Source organism: Sycon ciliatum, chromosome 9 (genome assembly GCF_964019385.1).
Source record: "Sycon ciliatum chromosome 9, ocSycCili1.1, whole genome shotgun sequence".
Lineage (NCBI taxonomy): Eukaryota > Metazoa > Porifera > Calcarea > Leucosolenida > Sycettidae > Sycon > Sycon ciliatum.
The window spans coordinates 16,643,554-16,665,260 of NC_088651.1; the positions used below are offsets into that span (position 1 = coordinate 16,643,554).

Here is a 21,707-nt window from a genome sequence, read left to right on the forward strand (position 1 = left end):
ACCGCTGAGAAGCTCCGGTTGTGCTGATTACCCGCTTTGCCCACTTTGCAGGTCCCCCAAGTACTCTGCTAACCCTGTCATCCTACGTTTGCAAGCTACCGAGTTTGTACTGAGAGAAAAAAACGTGAGTGCACTGTTTGTGATAGGCGATTCACGCGGCGTTTTAACTCCCGTGCAGCGCGCTGTGTACGAATAGATACTTGTCACTTGCACACACATGCAAGGGCGATCCTTCTTGACTTTGATGTGGGCCATGTGTTCATGTTGGAGCAGAGCTCACGACGCTCGGCATGGTTTTCCTCCAGCTAATTTGTATTTTGTAATTTGCATTTGAAGTTATGGATTCTCCATAGGCCTTAGCCTAAATCGAGGGAGTTGCTATTGCGGGAAAGGTTTTCTGAAATGTTGCGGTTTGATCATTGGCGCTCTCAGACATTGGCTGTCACTTTTCAATTGCATGGCAAGGAAGCATAACATGTTTGAAGCTACCATTCTTGAAGCAAGATTGCAGACAATCAATCTATTGCCGGCGTGACAGTGCTTGAGATGCGCTCATCATTTTCAAATGATGACTGCACCATTGTTTACTTGCAGAGCATCGCTGGCCAAAAGCAAGGGATAATGAAGCTCCAACTTTTACTATGGCAAATCCCGGTCTCTCTCCCACACATCTCTCTCTCTCTCTCTCTCTCTCTCTCTCTCTCTCTCTCTCTCTCTCTCTCTCTCTCTCTCTCTCTCTCTCTCTTTCTCTCTTGCTCTCTCTGTCTCCTCCTCCTACCCTGTCTTTTGCTCCCCCAGTAAATACCGTATTTTCGGAAATTAGCGCCTGTTCTTTATCACCGCCTGTCTGAAATAAGAGCCACGTCAGAGCTGTTGGGCAGGTTTTTCAAATTGAGTGAAAATTTAGGGCATGCAAACTCGTAAGCGCCTCGGCCGGTATTGCCGAAAATCCAGTACAATAAGTATGTTGCCATGTTCTCTCCCTTGTGAACCAGTACAATAAGTATGTTGCCATGTTCTCTCCCTTGTGCATGTTTTAGATGTTTCTGTTTCTCCGCTTGACATCGGCACTGCTGGTGATGCTCTGCTGCTTGTCGGCTTGGTCGGATGCCAGCGCACTACAACCAAGACGGCCAGCCCAAGAGGCATGCAGGATCGTCAATCTCCTAGCGTATTGCGGTAGAGTCGGTCTGCAAGAAGTGCCATCCGGCTTACCTGTCGACCTGATATCGTTGTAAGCATGCAACCGTGTCTGTATATTCTTTTACACGACCACGCTATAACCGATACGTAGTGATAACATCGCAGTAAGAACATCTGTCTAATGCAGTTCGTATCCCACTCGATTTGCGTCGTAGTGCTGCAGTCGCTACTTTTGTGGCCATGTAACCCATGTTGCACAGCCACAAAGCCGATGGGACTATGAACAGCCGCATGGTCGTCCTGCCTCTGTGCACGTGCATGTGATATGGCGCACTGGTTTATCGTGTGTAAGAAATATCGGAAATAAGAATAGAAAGTCGTTTTTCAAACACCCACTCTATAACGGATACGTTCTGTACTTGCATGAAACTGTACCCTAAAGTTGTACCAATGACAGATATCTCGTGCACAATGACCGCAATATACCCCACAATCTTGCTTAATGGCCTGTTTTCGACCGCAGAATTATGCGCATAATTTTAGGATCTTCTTCGCTTTATTCGGTGGGGACAGCAAAGTGTGCAAACTCCGCCAAAAACAGGTCATGCCGTGCTACACAGTTAGGTAGTTGGGGGGGGGGGGGTCAGTATTATTGACATGGAGGAAGAACAAGCTATTCACCCAGCATTGAAGGCGGTGAGCTTTCCCGAAGACGTGCTCACCATTACTCTGGCCTTTGAATGTTCTCCTTGTGTCTAGGGACTTGACCGGCAATTCGTTTACCCAGATCAACCCTCAACATTTTGACTCATTGACTAGCTTGACAGATCTGTAAGTATATTGTTTGAATTGTCAAGTATAAATGCCTGATTGCCTTGTACAGTGTGTGTGTGCTGAGATACAATTGACTGTTCTCTCTATCTATCCATCTCTCTCTCTCTCTCTCTCTCTCTCTCTCTCTCTCTCTCTCTCTCTCTCTCTCTCTCTCTCTCTCTCTCTCTCTCTCTCTCTCTCTCTCTCTCTCTCTCTCTCTCTCTCTCTCTCTCTCTCTCTCTCTCTCTCTCACTCACACACACACACACACACACACACACACACACACACACACACACACACACACTCTCTCTCTCTCTCACACGCGCACATGCACACACACACACACACACACACACACACACACACACACTCTCTCTCTCTCTCTCTCTCTCTCTCTTTTTTTCGCCCTCACTCCCCCCCCCCCCTCTCTCTTTCTTTCTGTGTGGAGTCATGACCGACCACACCACCACACTGCTGGCATGCACTGACTGGGCTGTGATGGATGCTTGCGCAGACAGATCTTGACAGCAAGTAACCTGGCTGCTGCCCTGTTGTCCTCCTCCCTCCTTCATACCAACTGGAGTATGTTACATCAGGGAGCACACATCTCCTTGCAATTGGTGGTGGTGGTGGCCAAATTTCCTGTTGCCATATCTTCTACTACTCTTCGTCTAAACCATTACATATCCTATATCTCTCTCCTGTGCCTTGTACGGTGATGCTTCTCTTTTTATTCTTCCCTGTAGCATCCTAGATCAGAACTCCCTAACGACCATCCCGCCGAAAGCGTTCGCCAAACTAACTAGTCTTGAGAGGCTGTAAGTTTATTTGTCACCGCAGGGATTGGGATGTGCTCTTTGTACTGTGTTTGTTGCCAGTGCTGTTGCCAGTGTTTTTGTTACTCTTTCAGGTGTTCATATTCGCGGTAAATAGTGGCCAGTATGAGAGAGAGAGAGTAAAGGAGAGAGAGAGAGAGAGAGAGAGAGAGAGAGAGAGAGAGAGAGAGAGAGTAAAGGAGAGAGAGAAAAAAACGAGACATAGAAAAGGAGTTCCAGTGGGGCAGACATCAACGACCAGCCCAATATCATCGTCAAAGTGCTAACAAGCCTCAGGTTCAGGCTGACGTACGGTCTGGCTTCCTACTGTATGATGCATGGACAGGCAGATGGAGAGCATGGACGGAGGGGAGAGACAGTCGGTAGATCAGAGATGCACCGGCTGGGACTACACACAGCCTAAGTTTATAAGAGGCTCGGGCTGGGGAGGGGGTAGTCATACTTCAAACTATTATCATCGCCAAAAAATCCTGCCGATGCTGTCGACTATCATGTGCAGAATTGGCCAGGTTTTTTAGGCGACGATTGAAGTTAGTTCAGGATGGACCAGAGTGCGGGAGAAAAGCTGTCATCTGCTGAGATCGGAGTGATTTTGCTCTGCTTTGACGGTCTTCGGGAGTACCGAAAGATCTTTATTCAGAACGGTTCATAGTTGTCGCCATTTATCAGTAGCGTTCAAAACCTAGACTTTGTGAACTGCCCCCTTATGTAAGCCGTATCCATATAGTGAAATATGGGTATGGCGAAGAGTACAGTCATAACCAGAAGTGTGCAACTCCAATCTTGAGCTGCGATTGGTTTACCGACGGCGGAGTTTCTTTATTACGTCATTCTTCGGCAGAAGTATGATGAAGTGCGTGTGCTTTCCCGCGCTTGTTTTGTAGATACGGTGAGAGTTCATCATGTCCAAGACACATGGATCTATCGTCCGTTGTTCTACGTCGACTACCGTAGCTGTGATGTACAAATCATTTGTACTTTGATCTCTGGCTGCGCATGATGGCATCAGTGAGCCCGACCGCCGCCGAAGACTGATGTCATAAAAATATGAAAAATCCGCCGTGCCCTGGGGGATCGTCGAGTTGCACACTCTTGGTTGTGTACTCTTGGTTGTGTACTCTTGGTTGTGTACTCTTGGTACGGCCTATATTATGGGTTTCATTGCAAATATAAACTAAAAAAAGTCTCCGGAAATTGGTGAATGTCCACAGCATGTCTCCCACCAGGGACCGTAGCTAAAGACCAGAGATCTAGCCACTAGGCTATTGTAGAGTTATCATATGAACAGCCACCGTTTAGAGTTTTCTACCGACTGCGAAGGCCACCCTTGCTGTGAAACGAGATAGAAAGCATCACGAATGCCAGGCGGGAACAAAGTGATTTTATTTCTGGGGAGAGTTGCCAGCTGTATGTGCCCCCCCCCCCCCCACACACACACACTTCGCCGGAGTGTATTTTGCGCTGTCGTGATGTATTGCTATAGGTATAGGACAGGCGACTATGCAGCTGCTGGCTATGGTTGGGTTGTCCGTGCTGTTAAAGCTGCCAATGGATGACTGAGTGCTGGCTGTCTCTTTGTGTGCTGTCTTTCTCTTTGTGTGCTGGCTGTCTCTTTGTGTGCTGGCTGTCTCTTTGTGTGCTGGCTGTCTCTTTGTGTGCTGGCTGTCTCTTTGTGGGCTGTCTGTCTCTTTTTGTGCTGGCTGTCTCTTTGTGTGCTGGCTGTCTCTTTGTGGGCTGTCTGTCTCTTTGTGTGCTGGCTGTCTCTTTGTGTGCTGACTGTCTCTTTGTGTGCTGGCTGTCTCTTTGTGGGCTGTCTGTCTCTTTGTGTGCTGGCTGTCTCTTTGTGTGCTGGCTGTCTCTTTCTGTGCTGGCTGTCTCTTTGTGGGCTGTCTGTCTCTTTGTGTGCTGGCTGTCTCTTTGTCTGCTGTCTGTCTCTTTGTGTGCTGTCTTTCTATCACCAGGAACCTGAACAATAATAACATAAGCCGTATTGCTGCAGATGCATTCAACCTAGACACCGGCTCGCTGCCCCTTACAACTTTGTAAGCAGATTTTGAAATGTTTAAAATGTCTTGACACTTCTTATCCCTGTCCTGGTGATAACTTGCTTTTCTCTATTCTTGGAATAAGCCACGTCCCCTGCTCCGGGGAGAAGTCACATCCCGGACCTGGGGCCACACCGCAATGCCCCGACCTGGGGGAGAATTCACATCTCCGGACCTGGGGACGCGTCATTCTTTCTCCGCTGGCGATGTGGCTTAGATCAGCTAAAATAATTATTGAATGCACAAGAGAGTGCCCAGAGGTTCCTTGGTGCCGGAGATTGAAATTCATATTTTGTTGAAGTTCAATTTTCCGGCAGAAAGTGTGGGTGGTTTGGACTGAAATGAAATATACTACAACTTTTCGTTTTCGAACAAAATCTATTCCGTTTACCCCGACAGCCCCCTTAGGGCATGTTCGATTGGTAGGATCAGGATCAAGATTTCAGATCCTTCGGATCCTTCAGAGTCAACCGACCACTATATTTTGGACCTTGACCGTTGCCATGTTGACGAAGTAATAAAATGACGCTCACGGGTCGACCGAAAGGGTGAACGTTGTACTCGTCAGCGCGCGTCTTACGAACAGTCAACAAGAGTATCTCGGTCCACGTGTGTGCATACCACAATGTATGCAAAAATGGTTTTTACCCGACATGTATGCACAAAGGTCACATTTGGATCGATTGGATCCGGTCAACCCTGCTCCCCGAGGTGGGTTGACCGGATCCACATCCAAAGGATGTACGGGTGCGCGTGGCTCGTGCACGAGCAGATTGTAGGGATGGTATATTTCGCTTAAATAAAGCCTGTGATTGAATATCTCGTAACATTGATGAGAGGCCACCGAAATACCGGAGAGATTCACACATAGGGAAACCTAGGCAGCGGTCTGTTCTTGCAGTTGGCAAATGCCAAGTGCAAATGTGCCGAAAGCTATGGCCTGTATGGACACGATTTGGGGTTGCGAGCGTTAGAATATGACGCGGGGCGTAATTGTGGTGGATGGAGTGAGCAAACGCTATGTGTTTAACTTTAAAGAGGAAGAATGGAGTGGGCCACTTCGTGCGGTGTAGAAGGTCAGAGTGGTTGATATGGGTGTAGAGAGGGAGGCGCAGGCATAATGGCGCGGATTTCCGCTGGATTCTCTCCAGCTTGTCTAAGTAAGTTAGTTTGGGATATGGGGGTTACAGTGATGCTTGCAAAAGAGTACAGTGGTGGGATGCGTGAAGTATAGATGGTTGCAAGAGCAGAAGTGATAAGGGTTGATCTTAAGTGGAATAGCAAGCTGAACGACTTGAGTGATTTCACTATAATGCTCGAAGGTTTTTTGTCCAGCGCATGTCATGTTGGACTATTAGAGAGGTTCCGCATAACGTAATTACGTTAGTAAAAACGTAGTCGATCTACGGAAAGTCTTCCGTAAACTGCATGCGCATCTGTGTTCCGCCATACGGAGTTTTCAAATCACGTAGCTGCCGTTGGCAACTCCGAGCGCGGCAAAGTACGGCCAGAGCGACCTGGGGAGAGAGTCATAAATTCGTACCCCAATCCACTTACGGACCAGCTACGTTATCAGAGCCCTATCTACGTACTCTACGTAGACAACTTTCCGTTAGTGGAGTGCAAACTCGCGAATTCACGGGTTTTTCCCGCCCACTAATGTAAAGTTGCTCAACTTTAGGTAACTTTACGGATTGCGGAACCTCTATTATTCCAAGGTGGCGGTGCTGTGTTACTGTTTCTATTAGAGTTTGCCCAAGTTTGATTTTGGGTAGTCGTGTTGGGGGTCGGTTAGCATGGTAGATGGTTTTCGTTTTATTGATTAGCAGGTGCCAGCGCTCTATCCATTCTGCTGCGGCATCGACGCTTCTTTGTAACGCAGAATCACACTCAAGGTAGCTGCCTGCAATGGCACTCATTGCGGTGTCATCCGCGAACTGGCTACACGCGGTTGTAGCATTTTCACAGGCAGTGCCAGTGGGCAGGTCAATGGTGTACGCCAGGAACACAAGTGGTCCCAGGACAGAGCCCTGGGGCACTCCTGTTGGAATTGGAATGAAGGCGGATGTCGTGCCTTCAACCTGCACATGCTGTCTGCGTCCTGCCAGGTACGCTTTGAGCCACTTGTGGGCCTTTGCCATTGACACCGTAATGGGTCAGCTTTTTCAGCAAGCCTTGATGCCACACGTGATCGAACGCTTTGCTGAGGTCGAAGAAACACGCAACAACATGCTTCCCAGCATCCCTAGCTGTTGTCAAAGCCTGGCTTAGCAGTTTCTCGACCTCTTCCACTGTCGCTGCAATTGTATTTAGGGTATGGGCTATATCAGGGGTGTTGTTCATGTCTGGCGTAGTGCAGGCGGTATTGTTGATGTCTGGTGTAGTACAGGCGGTCTTGTCCATGGACGGTTGGCTTTGTGAGATAAACAACTAATTGAGAGCTGTTGCCTTCTCCATGGCCGTGGCTGCAGTGGAGGTGGCTGTCGATAGTGTGGGAATTGTTTGCTTGGGCGCTTTCTAGAGGTGTTTCAGTAGTGGAGGTTGTCCCCGTCAACGTTGTTTGCTGGACAAATTCGTGGAGGTTGTCCCCGTCGACGTTGTTTGCTGCACAAAATCGTGGAGGTTGTCCCCGACGTTGTTTGCTGCACAAAATCGTGGAGGTTGTCCCCGACGTTGTTTGCTGGACAAAATCGGACTTAGCCTGTCGTAAAAGAGCAGTTACTCTGTTTTGCTGAGCTGTGTAGAGTTTCCAGTACGAGTCTAATTGGGTCGCCTGGTAGGTGCGGAACTGCTTGTGTTTTGTTTAAATCCCGCTGAGGACATCCTTCGTCATCCAGGGACGAGTGGGCGTAGTGTTTTTGCAGGATTTGCTTCTGGTCACTTGGCAGTGGTGCACGGCTAGTTGCAGTATCTGGTCTCGCCAGAAATTCCAGAATGGGGTTACTGGCCGAGGGTCAGTGAGGTTCGGGTTGTGTTGCTGCTGCTGTTGTTGGGGAAAGGAATCTTCGCCTTGAGTCGATCGTGTCCTACTGTGTTTCCGTCGTCGACTCGTAAAACAGTCTTTTCTCAATATACAGTCCATTCATTGGAAACTGGCACCCTAACTTTTTAGTGTCTCTCTCACATAGTTGTAGATATCGTGAAAACAACAGTACATCCTGCATTGTGTGACCCGTGCAATTACTTCTTGCCGCATTTGAGGCCAGAAAAGTCCAAGAACAGGGAAATAGAAATTCAGCCCGGTTTTACAGAATTAGGACAGGTATGCCATGGCAAAATGTACGGATAAGCAGATCCCAAACCCAAATATTCGAGATTTAAAGTGGTTTTTGTTCCTCAATTCGGCCCAAATCGGACTTTCAAAAGCCAGCGGGACAGTTTCCGATGAATGGACTATAGTCGTGCCATCAAATTATCTGATTAAAAAAAAGAAAGAAAAAGATACCGGGTGGGTGGTGCAAACTGTGTTTTCGGCAATGCTGGCCGCAGAACTATTAGTGGTTAGGTTTTTTTAGTTTGCGAGTCCTAAATCTCACTTAGTTTGAAAATTATCCACATGAAAGCCCTGAATCGATGTGGCACTTCTTTCAGCCAGGTGGTAATAAAGACCGGCGCTAATTTCCGAAAATACGGAAGTAGTTTTCAAGTAGGAGTAATTGAGTTACAACACGTTGTATTCGGCTCTCGTTACGGAGGTTTAGTCCCATGTAATCCGTGTGTACTTTACGTGTGTGTACCACGTGATACTCAGTGACCCACGTACAGACGTTTTCTGATTCACGACATACCGTGTATGGAGCCTCACCCACGTTCCGGCAGAACGTGGGTGAAAATCAGAATGGAGCGCATTGTGCAAGCTGTGAGGGTGCTCAGCTGGAGAAGTTTCCGAAGCACGAAATCAAAACATTCGATGAGCTTCGAAGCTTCGTCTTTGACCAAGTTTGGGCCTTTTGCTTCATGCTTTTGTTTGTTCCGTGTGACTTGACACAACATTGCAAACGTGGGTCCATTGCAGGAACTTTACGTGTATCACCCGCATTCCCGTATCCGTGACGTGAGACTAAACCTCCCTAATACTGCACAAGAGAGAGAGAGAGAGAGAGAGAGAGAGAGAGAGAGAGAGAGAGAGAGAGAGAGAGAGAGAGAGAGAGAGAGAGAGAGAGAGAGAGATATCAGGACAGGGACTAAACCGTGATAGCTTTTGACACGCATGTAAATTGGCTTGTTTTTTTGCGTGTGTGTGTGTGTGGGGGCGCACGTGCCCGTCTGTGTGTGCCACTGTATTTATGTCTGTCTGTTTGTCTGTCCGTGTGTATCTCTGTGTGTATCCCTATCCGTCTCCCACTTGCTCTGTTTACAAGGCAATTGCAAAGCAACTTGTTGACTGCGCTACCCGCCCAGTTTTGGACCGATTTGGACATGCTAAAAAACCTGTAAGTTGGATTTTTCCTGAGCATCCGATCACATCTACATGTTGATCGGTGCACTCACACCAGAGTTATCCGGACACCAACATTTGGGTCACTTCAGTCTACCGCACACCCCTTTGGGTCACTTCAGTCTACCGCACACCCCTTTGGGTCACTTCAGTCTACCGCACACCCCTTTGGGTCACTTCAGTCTACCGCACACCCCTTTGGCGAGTTTCAGTGGAAAGATTACTACTTGTTTGTATACTTTTAGTGGAAAGGACAGTGACATCCCATGCCCTGTCTCAGTCCTTTCCACGTCGAAACATAATATTATGTGACTGGGAGTTAGGAGTACACTAATTTCAGAAATTTTTGGTGCTCAATATTTTCGGTATGAGGGCAACAGGCCAGATCAGGTGAACAGACATTTTTTCGTACAGAGAAGCAGTTCCCTATTGGATTATGTGTGTCGGTGTTTGTTCGGTGTACACAAAACATACGTGGGACAAACGTATTCATTCCCGTGCATTGGTAACATTAGAGTCACGGGACAGGCACCTAAGTGACCTGATAGTAATTGAAATTTCAGGTACGAAACAGACGCACCGAAAGTACCGAAAATAAAGGTACACCGAAAATTTGTGAAATTACAGTACCAGGAAGTTCTGGCCATGCCTGGTCCCGGACCGTTCGGACAAACGAGGTATGAGTGAGTGATGAGTACTGTAAAACTGGCAATTTATTGGTGGTGTAAAGTTCTCGGTGTTTCGCAAAACCAACGGTTCGGTAGCGCGAACATTTCGCTAAACCAGTTTTCCAGATCCAAAAATGTATGTAGCACACTGTGTGGTGTGGCATGGCGTGGTAGATTTTCAGATCTCGTTTTATTTAGGTAAAAATTACCTGCACCGAAGTACTGTAAAACACGATATTTTTCGGTGTAACTTTAATTTCGGTGATTTCGGTAGTGAAAACAAGCACCTAAATTTAGATTACACCTAAAAGGCACTGGAGTACTGTAGAGGCAGAAAATTTCGTCGGTCAATAATTTCGTCCAACTCCAAAGAAAAGGAGTTCGTCCGGTTGAAAATTTCGTCCATGGGTCATAAGAGTGTATTGAAACGCTGGACAAATCGATATTCGTCCTACATTTAATTTAGTCCAAAAGCTCCTTGAACGAAAAAGACGAAATTAAATTCCAGACGAATATTTCTGCTTATACAGTATGCACTGTATGTGCAGGGAATGCTGGTCACCTAATTCTACATTGCACCTGAAACCTGGCAGGTCCCTGACACCGAAATTTTAATACACCTAAAGTTACAGGTTTTACTGTAACCGAAAATATATCTCCGCCGAATTTTTCCGGTTTTACAATATCAATACTTTTCACGTTCATATAAAAAAATACTAGTCCGAACATCTGCGGCTGGTTGGGTTCTTTTCATTTGCTTTGGGTTCTTTTCATTTGCTTTGGGTTCTTTTCATTTGCTTTGAGTTCTGTTCATTTGCTTCTAGTTCTTTTCATTGGCTTTGAGTTTTTTTCATTTGCTTTGAGTTCTTTACATTTTAAAATTGTTTTGGGTTTTAGTTGCATTTCTATTATTAGGTACGTTTAGCAATGCAAAAATTCGAACTTTTGGTGGTGGCGATATTTCGCGAAAATCTGTTTTGAAAGAGAAAACTTGTGAGGTTTAGCAATGCGAAACGACTTTTTCTCGAAGTTATTTGAATCATAGTACCGTACCGTATATGCAGCTCAGTCTCAAGCAGGGGGCTGTAAAATTACTACTCCCTGTAGTGAAATGCGTACCGAGAAAAGAGAAAGTTACTTTCGCAAATCACTGCAACTTCGCGTCCAAGTTTTCGAAGTTTCGACCTTTGTTTCTGTACTCATTCCCAGACTCGAATTTTCTTTCGAACTTTCGCGTTGCTAAACGTCCTTAATGATAAAGATGGTATTTTAAAGATGGTATTTTTGCCCGTACCAGAGACTTGGGAACGAGAAAAAAAACTGTCAATCCCGTGCCATGACAGAGTTTGCATCATCTGGCTGGCACTCTTTATGCACTACTTGCTATCCTGTATCGATGTGTACATACACTAGAATTAGGGTGTAAGAGGATTTATGTCCTGCTTTTTTTTGTAACCGTTACAGCCATCTCGACAAGAACAGGATCACCGACATCTCTGCTCTGAATCTTGTCTCTGCAACTCTGCTGTACCTGTAAGACTTTGCAGTGTTGGGTCTGTTGCCAACAGGCTCGGCTGTTTGAAGGTGTATTGTTGTACCTGCCACCTTTGTTGGTTCCAGGGTTCATATACTTTCTATTTGAAGTATACATACCTGTTAACCATGGACTGCTTCTGGCTAGATTAACTCTTGTGTAATCAATGGTGCTAGTGACTCTTATATCAGATCCACTCTGATTTAGCCACCCACACTAGTAGCAAGTATTACCTTCACTGGGGGCAGGGGTAACTGCAGTTGGATCGCAGGACGGATACCCTGATGCCGTCAATCCTTTTTCTGCACCTTGTCCTCACCCCACTTACTGAGGTGTGGTGAGCCTGTAAGTGGAATCATTTGCAAGCCCACCCATAGATTGGGGATTTCAGGGGGTGTCGGCCGTTGGGCAGTTCAATAGCCAATTGAGTCCTCTTTCCAAGATTCCTTTTGAGTTCCTCTCTCCCCTCTCCCGGGGAGACCCACGTGACCAATTTTGGCAGTGACCAAGTGCAGTACAGTGTGTGTGTGTGTGTGTGTGTGTGTGTGTGTGTGTGTGTGTGCGCGTGTGCATGTGTGTGTGTGCATTATTTTGTGTGTGTGTGTGTGTGTGTGTGTGTGTGTGTGTGTGTGTGTGTGTGTGTGTGTGTGTGTGTGTGTGTGTGTGTCTGCAAGTGTGTACATGTGCGTGCGTGTGTGTGTGTGTCCTACCACCTTTGTTGGTTCCAGGGTTCATATACTTTCTATTTGAAGTATACATACATCTTATCAAGGGTAGATAAACAAGAGTGTGCAACTCCGGATCTCTTCTGCACAATCTGCCGATACCCAGGCCAGCGGCGGAATTCTTTTGTTGACATCACCTTTTTTCCGAAGAAACGTGCATTTTGCCGCAGAGCAGTGTGAGAGCACGTGCTGGGCACCGACCTTGTGATGTAAAGCCCGACCAAGTGCACGAGGCAAAACTTTCCAAAAGACTCGCAGCGCGTGCGTCGTCGAAAAGAGTACGTCAACAAAAATTCCGCCACGGGCCAACCCATCCCGGAGTTGCACACTCTTGTTTATGTACTCTTGATGTTACTCTTAACCATGAACTGCTTCTGGCTAGATTAACTCTTGGGTAGTCAATGGTGCTAGTGATTGCCATGAAGCCCACATTCATTACTGATGGGGCATTTTTCGGCCTCGCAGTATTTTCCACTGTGTCCCGCCAGCCCGATGCGTCGGTGTCTACTCCGCTGCAGTTTCATAGGCGGCATTTTGTGAGTGCTAGTAGAACTGGGTTTTAGTGAGGTCCAGAGTGCATGAAGCCCAGAGTATGCAGCTTTGATGGCTGGTTGTCACGGCGAAATATCCGGGATTTTTTCACGGTTCGCTTGAGCCTCGGCTTGAATTACTTCACTTTGGTGGTGTAGTGTTCACAAGCAGAATACAAGCACATAGTTATCTTTCTGCACACGTGCAACTTAGTTCTACACACTACGCCACTTCCCGCCTCAGATCTGCACCATACGCGATGCATTGCCGGAATTTCGCCGTGACCGACACCCATGCAGAAAAGTCAGAAGCTGCTAACTGTTCGGTCAGTGTCGTGCAATGTTATCGCATGAGCTGATTGTTTTGTAACTGGTGGTGTTAGCGGACTTTATAGCTTAACTTGTAGTTCCTTGGTCCCTTTATTTACTACTCAGTATAAATGTTCAAATGTTTGTCAATTTGTTCCCATTATGCGATCATGAGACCATGCAGAAATCAGTATATGCATGGTTCTACTCAATCTGCTGACAGCATGCTGTTTCGTTCTTTGTGAACTCATCAGCGCAGCACAGAGGAAATGAAAATGCAATGATATGCAATGAAAATTATTTTATTTTTTAATTTTATTTTTTTCTATGTCCACATACCCAGCTCGTAAATAATACAGAAAGACAATGGTACTGAGACAAGGACAAACGTGACAACTACTGAGTAGGGGCTGCACCGAGACGCGGCAATGATGGTGGGGCATTGGTGGCTCATGTACCCTGTACAGCGCTGCTCGATGAAATCCAGTCGCGTCACTCCCTTTCGCGCCTCACACCGTTTCTCAGTCCAGTGTTCGCAGGTCTTGGGCTGCGCAATGCCCGGCGCGTACTCAAGTGACCTGGCTGGATTTCATCCGGCAGCACTCTACATGTGTGTTCTTTTAGAAGGCTGGAAACTAGCCTGGTTTGCTGAGGCTGCTTGCGAACAGTGCTCAGGCTACACTTGGTAAGATTTTTTTATTTTTTTAATTCTTATTTTTCTAGGGAATTCCCAACAGACGTCATCACCTTTTTAGAGGGAACCCTAAGAAAGTCTTGATGGATGATCGAAATTCAGCAGGTGAACCCCAGTGTGCTGTTTGCTGGATAATTGTAACGAGAAGCGGAAGGGGGCTGTGGAAGAGGGCAGGGTGCGTTGGTGAAGTGAAATCTGTTGGCTGTGTGGGCATGAATGGGTGTGTGGGGGGGGGGGGGGGTGCAGGGGAGGTCGGTATGCTGCAAGGGGCTAGTTGGGGCGTGGCTGCGGAAGAGGGCAGCGGAGGCTGGTAAAGTCAAAACGGTTAGTTGGGGGTTGCCACTTTTGATGCTTCACAGATGTTCTGCACTGGCTTGCTTCCAATGCCTATAGATCTCTGGCTTATAATCAAATAACAACTCTTCCGGAAGGATATCCTTTTGAAAAAGTACCCAAGATGGAGGCACTGTAAGTTTGACCAACGCCATTCTTCTTCTTCTTCTTCTTCTTCTTCTTCTTCTTCTTCTTCTTCTTCTTCTTCTTCTTCTTCTTCTTCTTCTTCTTCTTCTTCTTCTTCTTCTTCTTCTTCTTCTTCTTCTTCTTCTTCTTCTTCTTCTTCTTCTTCTTCTTCTTCTTCTTCTTCTTCTTCTTCTTCTTCTTCTTCTTTTTCTTTTTCTTTGAGCTAAAGCATGGCCTCAAGGGTATGCCACTCCAATCTCAGAGTTATGGGTGCTCTGCGCGGCATGCTTCCTTCGTTGCGTAGTGAAAGGAGTTCCACACCAGGGGGGTACCCACGTAGCGCCAAGTACCGCCAGAAACAAATCTTGACAAGTGTGACAAACTTTTTTCCAGGCGCACTTCGATGAGCAGTGCTCGTCTTGTCAGCGATCGCTCCTGTCCCAACGTAGAGCTACCCAAAGAGGGCGTACCGTGGTGACACGTATTTTATTTTATTTTAAGCGTATGTGCCTATACCCGAAACGTACGTCGTGTGAAACAACTTGTTTTGTAGTCAACTAGTCCATCACAATGTCATGCACGAGGAGTACTGTAGGAGTTTGGCTTTCGGCTTGTACAATTCGTTTTCGCAAAGCTTCCCCTTTCTTTACTTATCTTTGATGACCCACCCGAGTTGGGTGGTGTGCTGCTTTGCTGCTTCGAATTGTAGTTAGACCGCTTTGTCAAATATCGTACTGGTCTCGTCATCGTCCAGTAACAACCGACATTCTTTGTTCCGTTGAGACTGTAGCTTTTGCTCGTTTTCGTTGCGCTTGCCTTCCCGTCTTTGGTCTTTCCATAACCTTGAACCTTCCAAGTTGGAAGGCTGTCGGTTAGCGCTACGGAGATGTGTTGAAGCTAGGTGTCAGGACGTTGAATGTCTCAGTACTCTGTCAGTTTTGTGCCTAGTTATGGCACTCTCTGACTGTATAATTATAGTATCCAGTTACAGTGATGGAGAGTTACTCTTAACTCGTATCCATATGTCCTTTTCCTTTCTATAAAAATAATAATGTACCTCTATATAGTTTCAGTGTCTGCTCTAGGATTTCAAACCCACACGTGCACCTGCCATAACCATTGCAACCGGGTCAGAGCCGGGTCCGTTCAAGTGTGGCTACTGCATGTGCATCAGGGAGTTGTAAATATTTTAGGACTCCCTGATGTATACATGTACGAGTGTAATTATTGTATTGCCAACCGGGTCACAGGTGACCTGGTGTTCTTTTTCCAAACGGGTCCAAGTACCCCCCTCTCGACCGGGTCGCTGACCCGGCTCTGGAGTAAACCCTGGCTGTTGACTGTTAGGCCACACCAAGTTAATTCTGTGTTTCACGTGGGATATTTTCTGGAAAAGGCACGCAGGCGGGTGGAAAAAAACAAAAACAGAAGAAAAAACAAACTCCATTATATGTGAACTGAGCCATGTTGCACACAGAATACCACTACTATTAAACTGTCACTAATATCCAAAACGACAACAAGTCACCACAGGACAGCTGGTAGACTGGGCTGGAGCGATACAATAAGAGGTTTCATGGATGGCTCCTTCTGCACTTTGACGTGAGTCGAGTGGAGTTCCGCTCCATCACGATCGTGGAAAATCTCGAAGTCATTGGCACCTGGAGTCTCTGCTCACTTGGTGAGCAGGCACTACCATACGGCTTGGAAAAGTAGAAGTTTTCATCTCTCGCACCTTCTACGTGCCATCGCCTGGAACGCCAGATAATCGAGAAGCTGATAACCTCTGATCTGCCATAGTGGCTAGAGAATGTTCGCCAGAATAGCCATCGATTAACTCTTCTGAATGCTTTTTTTCTTGTCAAGGATTCGAAAAGGTACGCGCGCGGTGACGCGAAACATAGAAATAACTTGCTGTGGCCTTACCTAACTTATGGTGCCTGTACCGGTAAATATCACCATAGCAACAGCGAATAGCTGCATGCGCAATGAGTTTCAAGGCAAAATGATAAGGCACACAAATTTGATGGTCCGTTTTTCGTAGCGCAATCCTTGAGTGCTAGGGATTTTGATCATTTTCTATTCAGATCCATTGTACTCGTACATCCACATGAACTAAGCAAAATATAGGCCAAAGACAGGTCTATACAAACCACCCTGCCGACCTCCTTGGAATGCGGCCTGGGTGTGAGTTGCCTACAGTTAGCCTGAATGACGTCAGGCTCAATAAGGTATGTTCAAAGGCAGTGCGTGTGCGGAGACGTATCATGTACAAAACCATCCGGAATCTCCGAGAATAACAGACTTGGAAAGGGGAAACCGTGCAGATCAACAACGTTATCATTTTTAAGATGGCAGCCTACCCATAAATTTCATATAATATTACTGAGGCCACAGCTTCCAATCATGACATGCAAAGCAGCATGGCATTCAATTGACCGTAACTTTGATGTCGCTCAATGGATTTGAGTGAAATTTCCACCACACACTCCTGCCACTATGCTGGCCCTCTGGACATGATTTAAAAGTTCTTGCGCCTCACTGACAGGCTTTCCAGGCCGGAAAAATTCCGGCATAGTGCCACGGTGTGCGAGCCACCCAGGAGCCAAAAAATGCATTTACAATTTTTTTTCACATTTTTCTTGCCCATTCTGTCCGTGCGAGGGATCCAAACCTAAAAAAAGTCCAGAAAGAGCCATGAGTGGTGGGATATGGTCCCTCAACGTGGCCCTGGAATCTGTCACAACGGCACGAGTGGGCGTTCTCTCATAGACTCCACAGACCCAAGTCAATTTTTGAATTTTTTTAGGTTTAGCACGTGCTACGAGGTCGTACCTTTGATACAACATCCAGTGCTGGACTGCTGGGACCTCCACAGCGCTGCACACCAAATCCAGGATACCCTCAAAAATCGGCAAAGACTACCACTCACGTTCCACTACTGCCTAGTACTGAATCCTACCTGACTTCTTGACACGACTCAAACTGGCCAAAGTCACTAAATCAACGTCAACTACAATAATCAAGCCACATTATCTGCAATGTCACGAGGGTGCTGGCAAAAGTCCTGCAGCCCAATACCTGGCTAAAAAACGTGATTTTTGGGGCTTGGAGCAAAATTCTGGACACTTTCGCGTTTTCCATGATACAACAAGTTGCACACGGTCTGCCCAGATTCAAATACAGTGCTGCCAAAAAATGACAGCGTCCAACAAACAAACCTTTCCTTGCAAGGGCACATTTTCGGCCATAACTCTTGAACGGCTGGTCAGATCGAGACAAAATCTTCAGAGATTTTGCAGCTATTCTTGCTCTTTCAACTGATGTAGCACTCGAAATGAATTTACAAATTAGATTTTTGCAACGACGTGACAGATCTGAAACAGCGCAGTTCCTGCACTACGTCACCATGATGAGATCAGCCAAGCTGCGACTTGCGTAAAACTCAAATTTTCATGTGTTTCACAGTCCTGAAACTAGCCAAGTTTGCATGATTTAGACGTCCTGCTCTAGGATTTTGGTGTTTTTGTGGGACTGCGTACATCAGCTGGCAAGTAAATTCACCTGGCTATCCGTGTCAAAAACCGAAATCAGGACAAACTCAGTGATCTGCACCACCGCGAGTGGTTACGCAACTTTTCACCGTGTACCTGTGGCTTACCATGCCGTCAGAAATGACGTACTGAACGGATTACGCTCCCACAGGAACCATCCCGAGTTGCACATTCTGGTTTATGTACTCTTGGTACCGCGAACACCCCACACACGTCAAGCGAAATAGCACGTCATAGTACATTTGAGATCAGCGGGAAGAAGATGACGACGTCCACTAATTTAGTATCTGTGCACACGAATCTGCTGTGTGTGTGACTCTGTGTGTCAGCTATGATAATCATCTCCTGTGGTTCCATGTCTAGCATGTACGTCTGAACCATCCTGCAAAGTTTGGATGATGTAGGTTGAGCGATCGCTCCGCGAAACATACTTTTTGAAATTCTCTTCATAGTATACCTTCCACCATTGAAATTTCGAATTTCTTGCTGAGAGGGGTGGCTTGCAACCTCGATATGGCTTGTTCCAGGCATGCTTTGGAGCCATCTCCTGTTGAAGTAGTGGCGGGGATCTGCCCTGCAACTGCTACAATAAAAAATGATTCGATCTGAGAAAGGGTGAGACCGCGAATCTCGGTTGAATATTGAGTATTTCAAGCCTTTTCACGACAAAGATGGAGTTCTTTTTGGAGATGGGCGTCGCGGCAAAGGACATGGTGTCCGACTTCTGGCGTCTGGTGAAGCCAGGGATCATTTGTCCAGTCAGGTCGGCAGCCTAACCGTCGGTAAGCTTGTGTTTGGATCCCGTTCTGCTCGATGTGGTAGATCACAAACAATTTGATATCGCACAAATGGATCTCACCATCGTGCGTTCGGTATTTTATATTCAGAAAATCCCAAAGTGTCTCTGTGTGGCCATGCTATGCCACGATAAACTCCAATCAGGCTCCCATGTCCACTGCCTTCATGATTGAATGTCCACTTCGTTTGAACAACAAACACAACAATCGAGGACGGTTTTGCAATGAAAAATACAGCTATACTGGAGCTGAAAAAAGGAGAAAAAAACGTGCTCAGGATGAGACTCGAGTACACGCATACTCTCCCAGCAGGTGAAATGCAAATTTTTGTGAAAAATGCGTGTCGCCGACTGACCAGTAATTTCGCCTGACGAGCCACATGGGCGTGGTGGTCCGAGTGGTGAACTGTGCATTCCTGATCCCAGCATACTACCATGCATTACTCATTTAATCCGGATTAGGCAATGCACAATGGGCTCACGGTTCGTGGCCATGCAATGCTGGCAGCACATCACGCCACAACCAATATCGTCCCCGGCATGTACTATTGATGATTCATAAATCACTTACTGCCAAAAAGCTATGACTGCGTGGTCAATAATCTAACCCATCTCTCTCTCTCCTTCGCTCTTTCACTTTATCTGTCTCTCTGTGTCTCTGTCTCTCTGTCTCTCTCTCTCTGTCTCTCTCTCTCTCTCTCTCTCTCTCTCTCTCTCTCTCTCTCTCTCTCTCTCTCTCTCTCTCTCTCTCTCTCTCTCTCTCTCTCTCTCTCTCTCCCCCTCAAACATTTGCAAAAATTCATCTGCATACATATGCACAGGCACACACTCTCTATGTGCCTGTCTCTCTCTCACACACACACACTCTGTCTCACACACACACACACTCTCTCTCTCACACCATTGGACCATTGGACGCCCATCGCCGGAGGCGATGATAGCGATGCTACAGCAGAAGCCATAACACCTTGTGCTGGGATTGCACCATTCAACAGCTTGCAAGGCTGAAGAATTGACCGCTACTATTCAGCCTGGTCTACACCACACAGCTATGAAGTGGCTTTTTCTGGCCAGTGAATCCCTACTTTTTGGCCTCTCTCTCTCACACACACACGCACGCACGCACGCACGCACGCACACATACACATACACATACACACACACACACACACACACACACACACACACACACACACACACACACACACACACACACACACACACACACACATACACACACACACATACCGGTACACACACACACACACATACACACGCACACACACAAAGACACACACACACGCACTTTGTCTTTCTCTCCTGAGCCTTCCCTTTTGTCCTGTACCTGTTATTTTGCAGGAGATTAGATAACAACCAAATGGTATCCTTTCCTCAACAAGGCCTACATTTTGCTTTGAAGTTAAAGCTTCTGTAAGACCTTGTCTTCAAATGTGTGTGTGTGTGTGTGCGCGCGCGCGCGCGCGCGTGTGTGCGTGTGTGTATATGGCAGGTTGGCGATGTAATAGTGTACATGTGTGCACATGAACACACTGTTCATACATGTCTAGGTACTTAAGAGAGCATGTCTGAGAAAACCAGAACATTTGTGCAAGTCGATCTCTCAGATTTCGCTCAAATTTTCCAGGTAGGTTTGATTTGGGGTGTAGATCGACATTCCAAATCCCGCGCAAAATCTTTTGAAGGGAACCATGAAATTGGCATACCCCTCAATATTGGCCCAATATTGGCACGATTTGTGGGTCTACAAACGAGCCACGGCACAGCGTACAAGAATAAGCTACGAACGAAACTCCATCAAGCCAACACTACCTCACCTTAGAAGAGTTCTTGGGGCAGCACCACTTAGCCACGCCAGCATCCCAGAAGACGAGGGCAATCATCCCTTGGCGCCACAAATTATCGTCTTGAAAATAGCCAAATTACAAGCGCTGATAAAACAGCGAGCTACGTCCTCAATAATTATTTACAAACACTATACACCGGCAGATAGTAGAACACCTCTTCTAGCACTGAGGACATGTCCCCCATCATCCTTTTTGGGTTTTCTTGAAGTAAACAATTTTGAATGTTTCCACTCGACCATTCTGAAATACGTCCAAACTCATACCTGCGCAGGAAAGCAGGTAGGTTTGCCTTGGGGTGTAGATCAACATTCCAAAAGGACTCCGAAATTCATGAACTAGTTTCCAAGAGAATGCCCGGAAACTGTTTCCTGAATTTCCGAGTCCCTATTGCTGATGGTGGTGAAGAATAGTTTGAGATTTGTAGTTTTTCTTTCGCTGATAAGCTTCCTGTCTGCAAGAAAGTTATGAAAGAGAAATAAGAAATGTTTTTCACACCTTACAGTGTGAGGCTTTCGTCTGTGCTTGTACATTAGCTAGTGTTGCTAGGCTGAGTACATAATACCTTGACCATCTTTGCACATACGCTTCTCTTTGTTTTTGTTTTGTTCGACACCTCAGTTGGACACCAATCGATGCAGTATCTCTTCCTCTTTTCAGCATAAGCGAAAGTGTGGATCATTGATCGACTCTAACGCGCACGTCATGCAAATAATAATCATAATAAGTGTTGCTGTGACATGGAAATTGTGGGCGCAAGTTATGCGATCGAGTCCACCAACTAAACCAGATTTTGGACAGTCAGACGTGCACAATCTAGCACAAAATTGACAACCCGGTTTAGTCGGTGGACTCGATCGCATAGCTTGTGCCCACAATTTCCATGTTTACAATTTTTTGTCCATGGCTCACTGTCTGAGTTCTTAGTGTTTGTTGTATTTGACATTTTTTTAAATACCCGTGATGAGGATGGGACGAAGACGTTCGCTAACCAAATTGGCTTCACTTGACTGTGTGGATTGCGTCGGTGCTGACACTTATTTCGAAATTGGACGCCCCTCCAATTCTTTTCCTTACAAAATAAGAACACGAAGAACTAAAAGTCAACCAACTAAATTCTGTTAAAAATCATCCTTGAGAGCTGCCCACATCAATAATCCTCGACGCGCTCAAGGTATCCGGTTCAGGTATGGTGGCCCCTTGGAATGCCTCATCCGATTCCTCCACGGCACGTTGCAACTTGTTGGCACCCCACTGATATCAAAGACATTTTGCGGATAAGTAGCTGCCTTGGTATT

At 46.5% G+C, this 21,707-nt stretch overlaps 1 protein-coding gene across 1 annotated transcript in view; it reads left to right on the forward strand.

Annotated features, from left to right (window-relative positions):
* The first annotated feature begins 1,040 nt into the window (after nt 1-1,040).
* LOC135824296 (slit homolog 2 protein-like) overlaps nt 1,041-21,707 on the forward strand; it is a 107,510-nt gene continuing 86,843 nt past the window's right edge. The window contains exons 1-8 of the mRNA XM_065337028.1: nt 1,041-1,234; nt 1,903-1,974; nt 2,706-2,777; nt 4,757-4,837; nt 9,202-9,273; nt 11,411-11,479; nt 14,132-14,206; nt 19,907-19,978. Of these exons, the coding sequence (XP_065193100.1) occupies nt 1,041-1,234; nt 1,903-1,974; nt 2,706-2,777; nt 4,757-4,837; nt 9,202-9,273; nt 11,411-11,479; nt 14,132-14,206; nt 19,907-19,978 (707 nt within the window). The remainder of the gene's footprint in view (nt 1,235-1,902; nt 1,975-2,705; nt 2,778-4,756; nt 4,838-9,201; nt 9,274-11,410; nt 11,480-14,131; nt 14,207-19,906; nt 19,979-21,707) is intronic.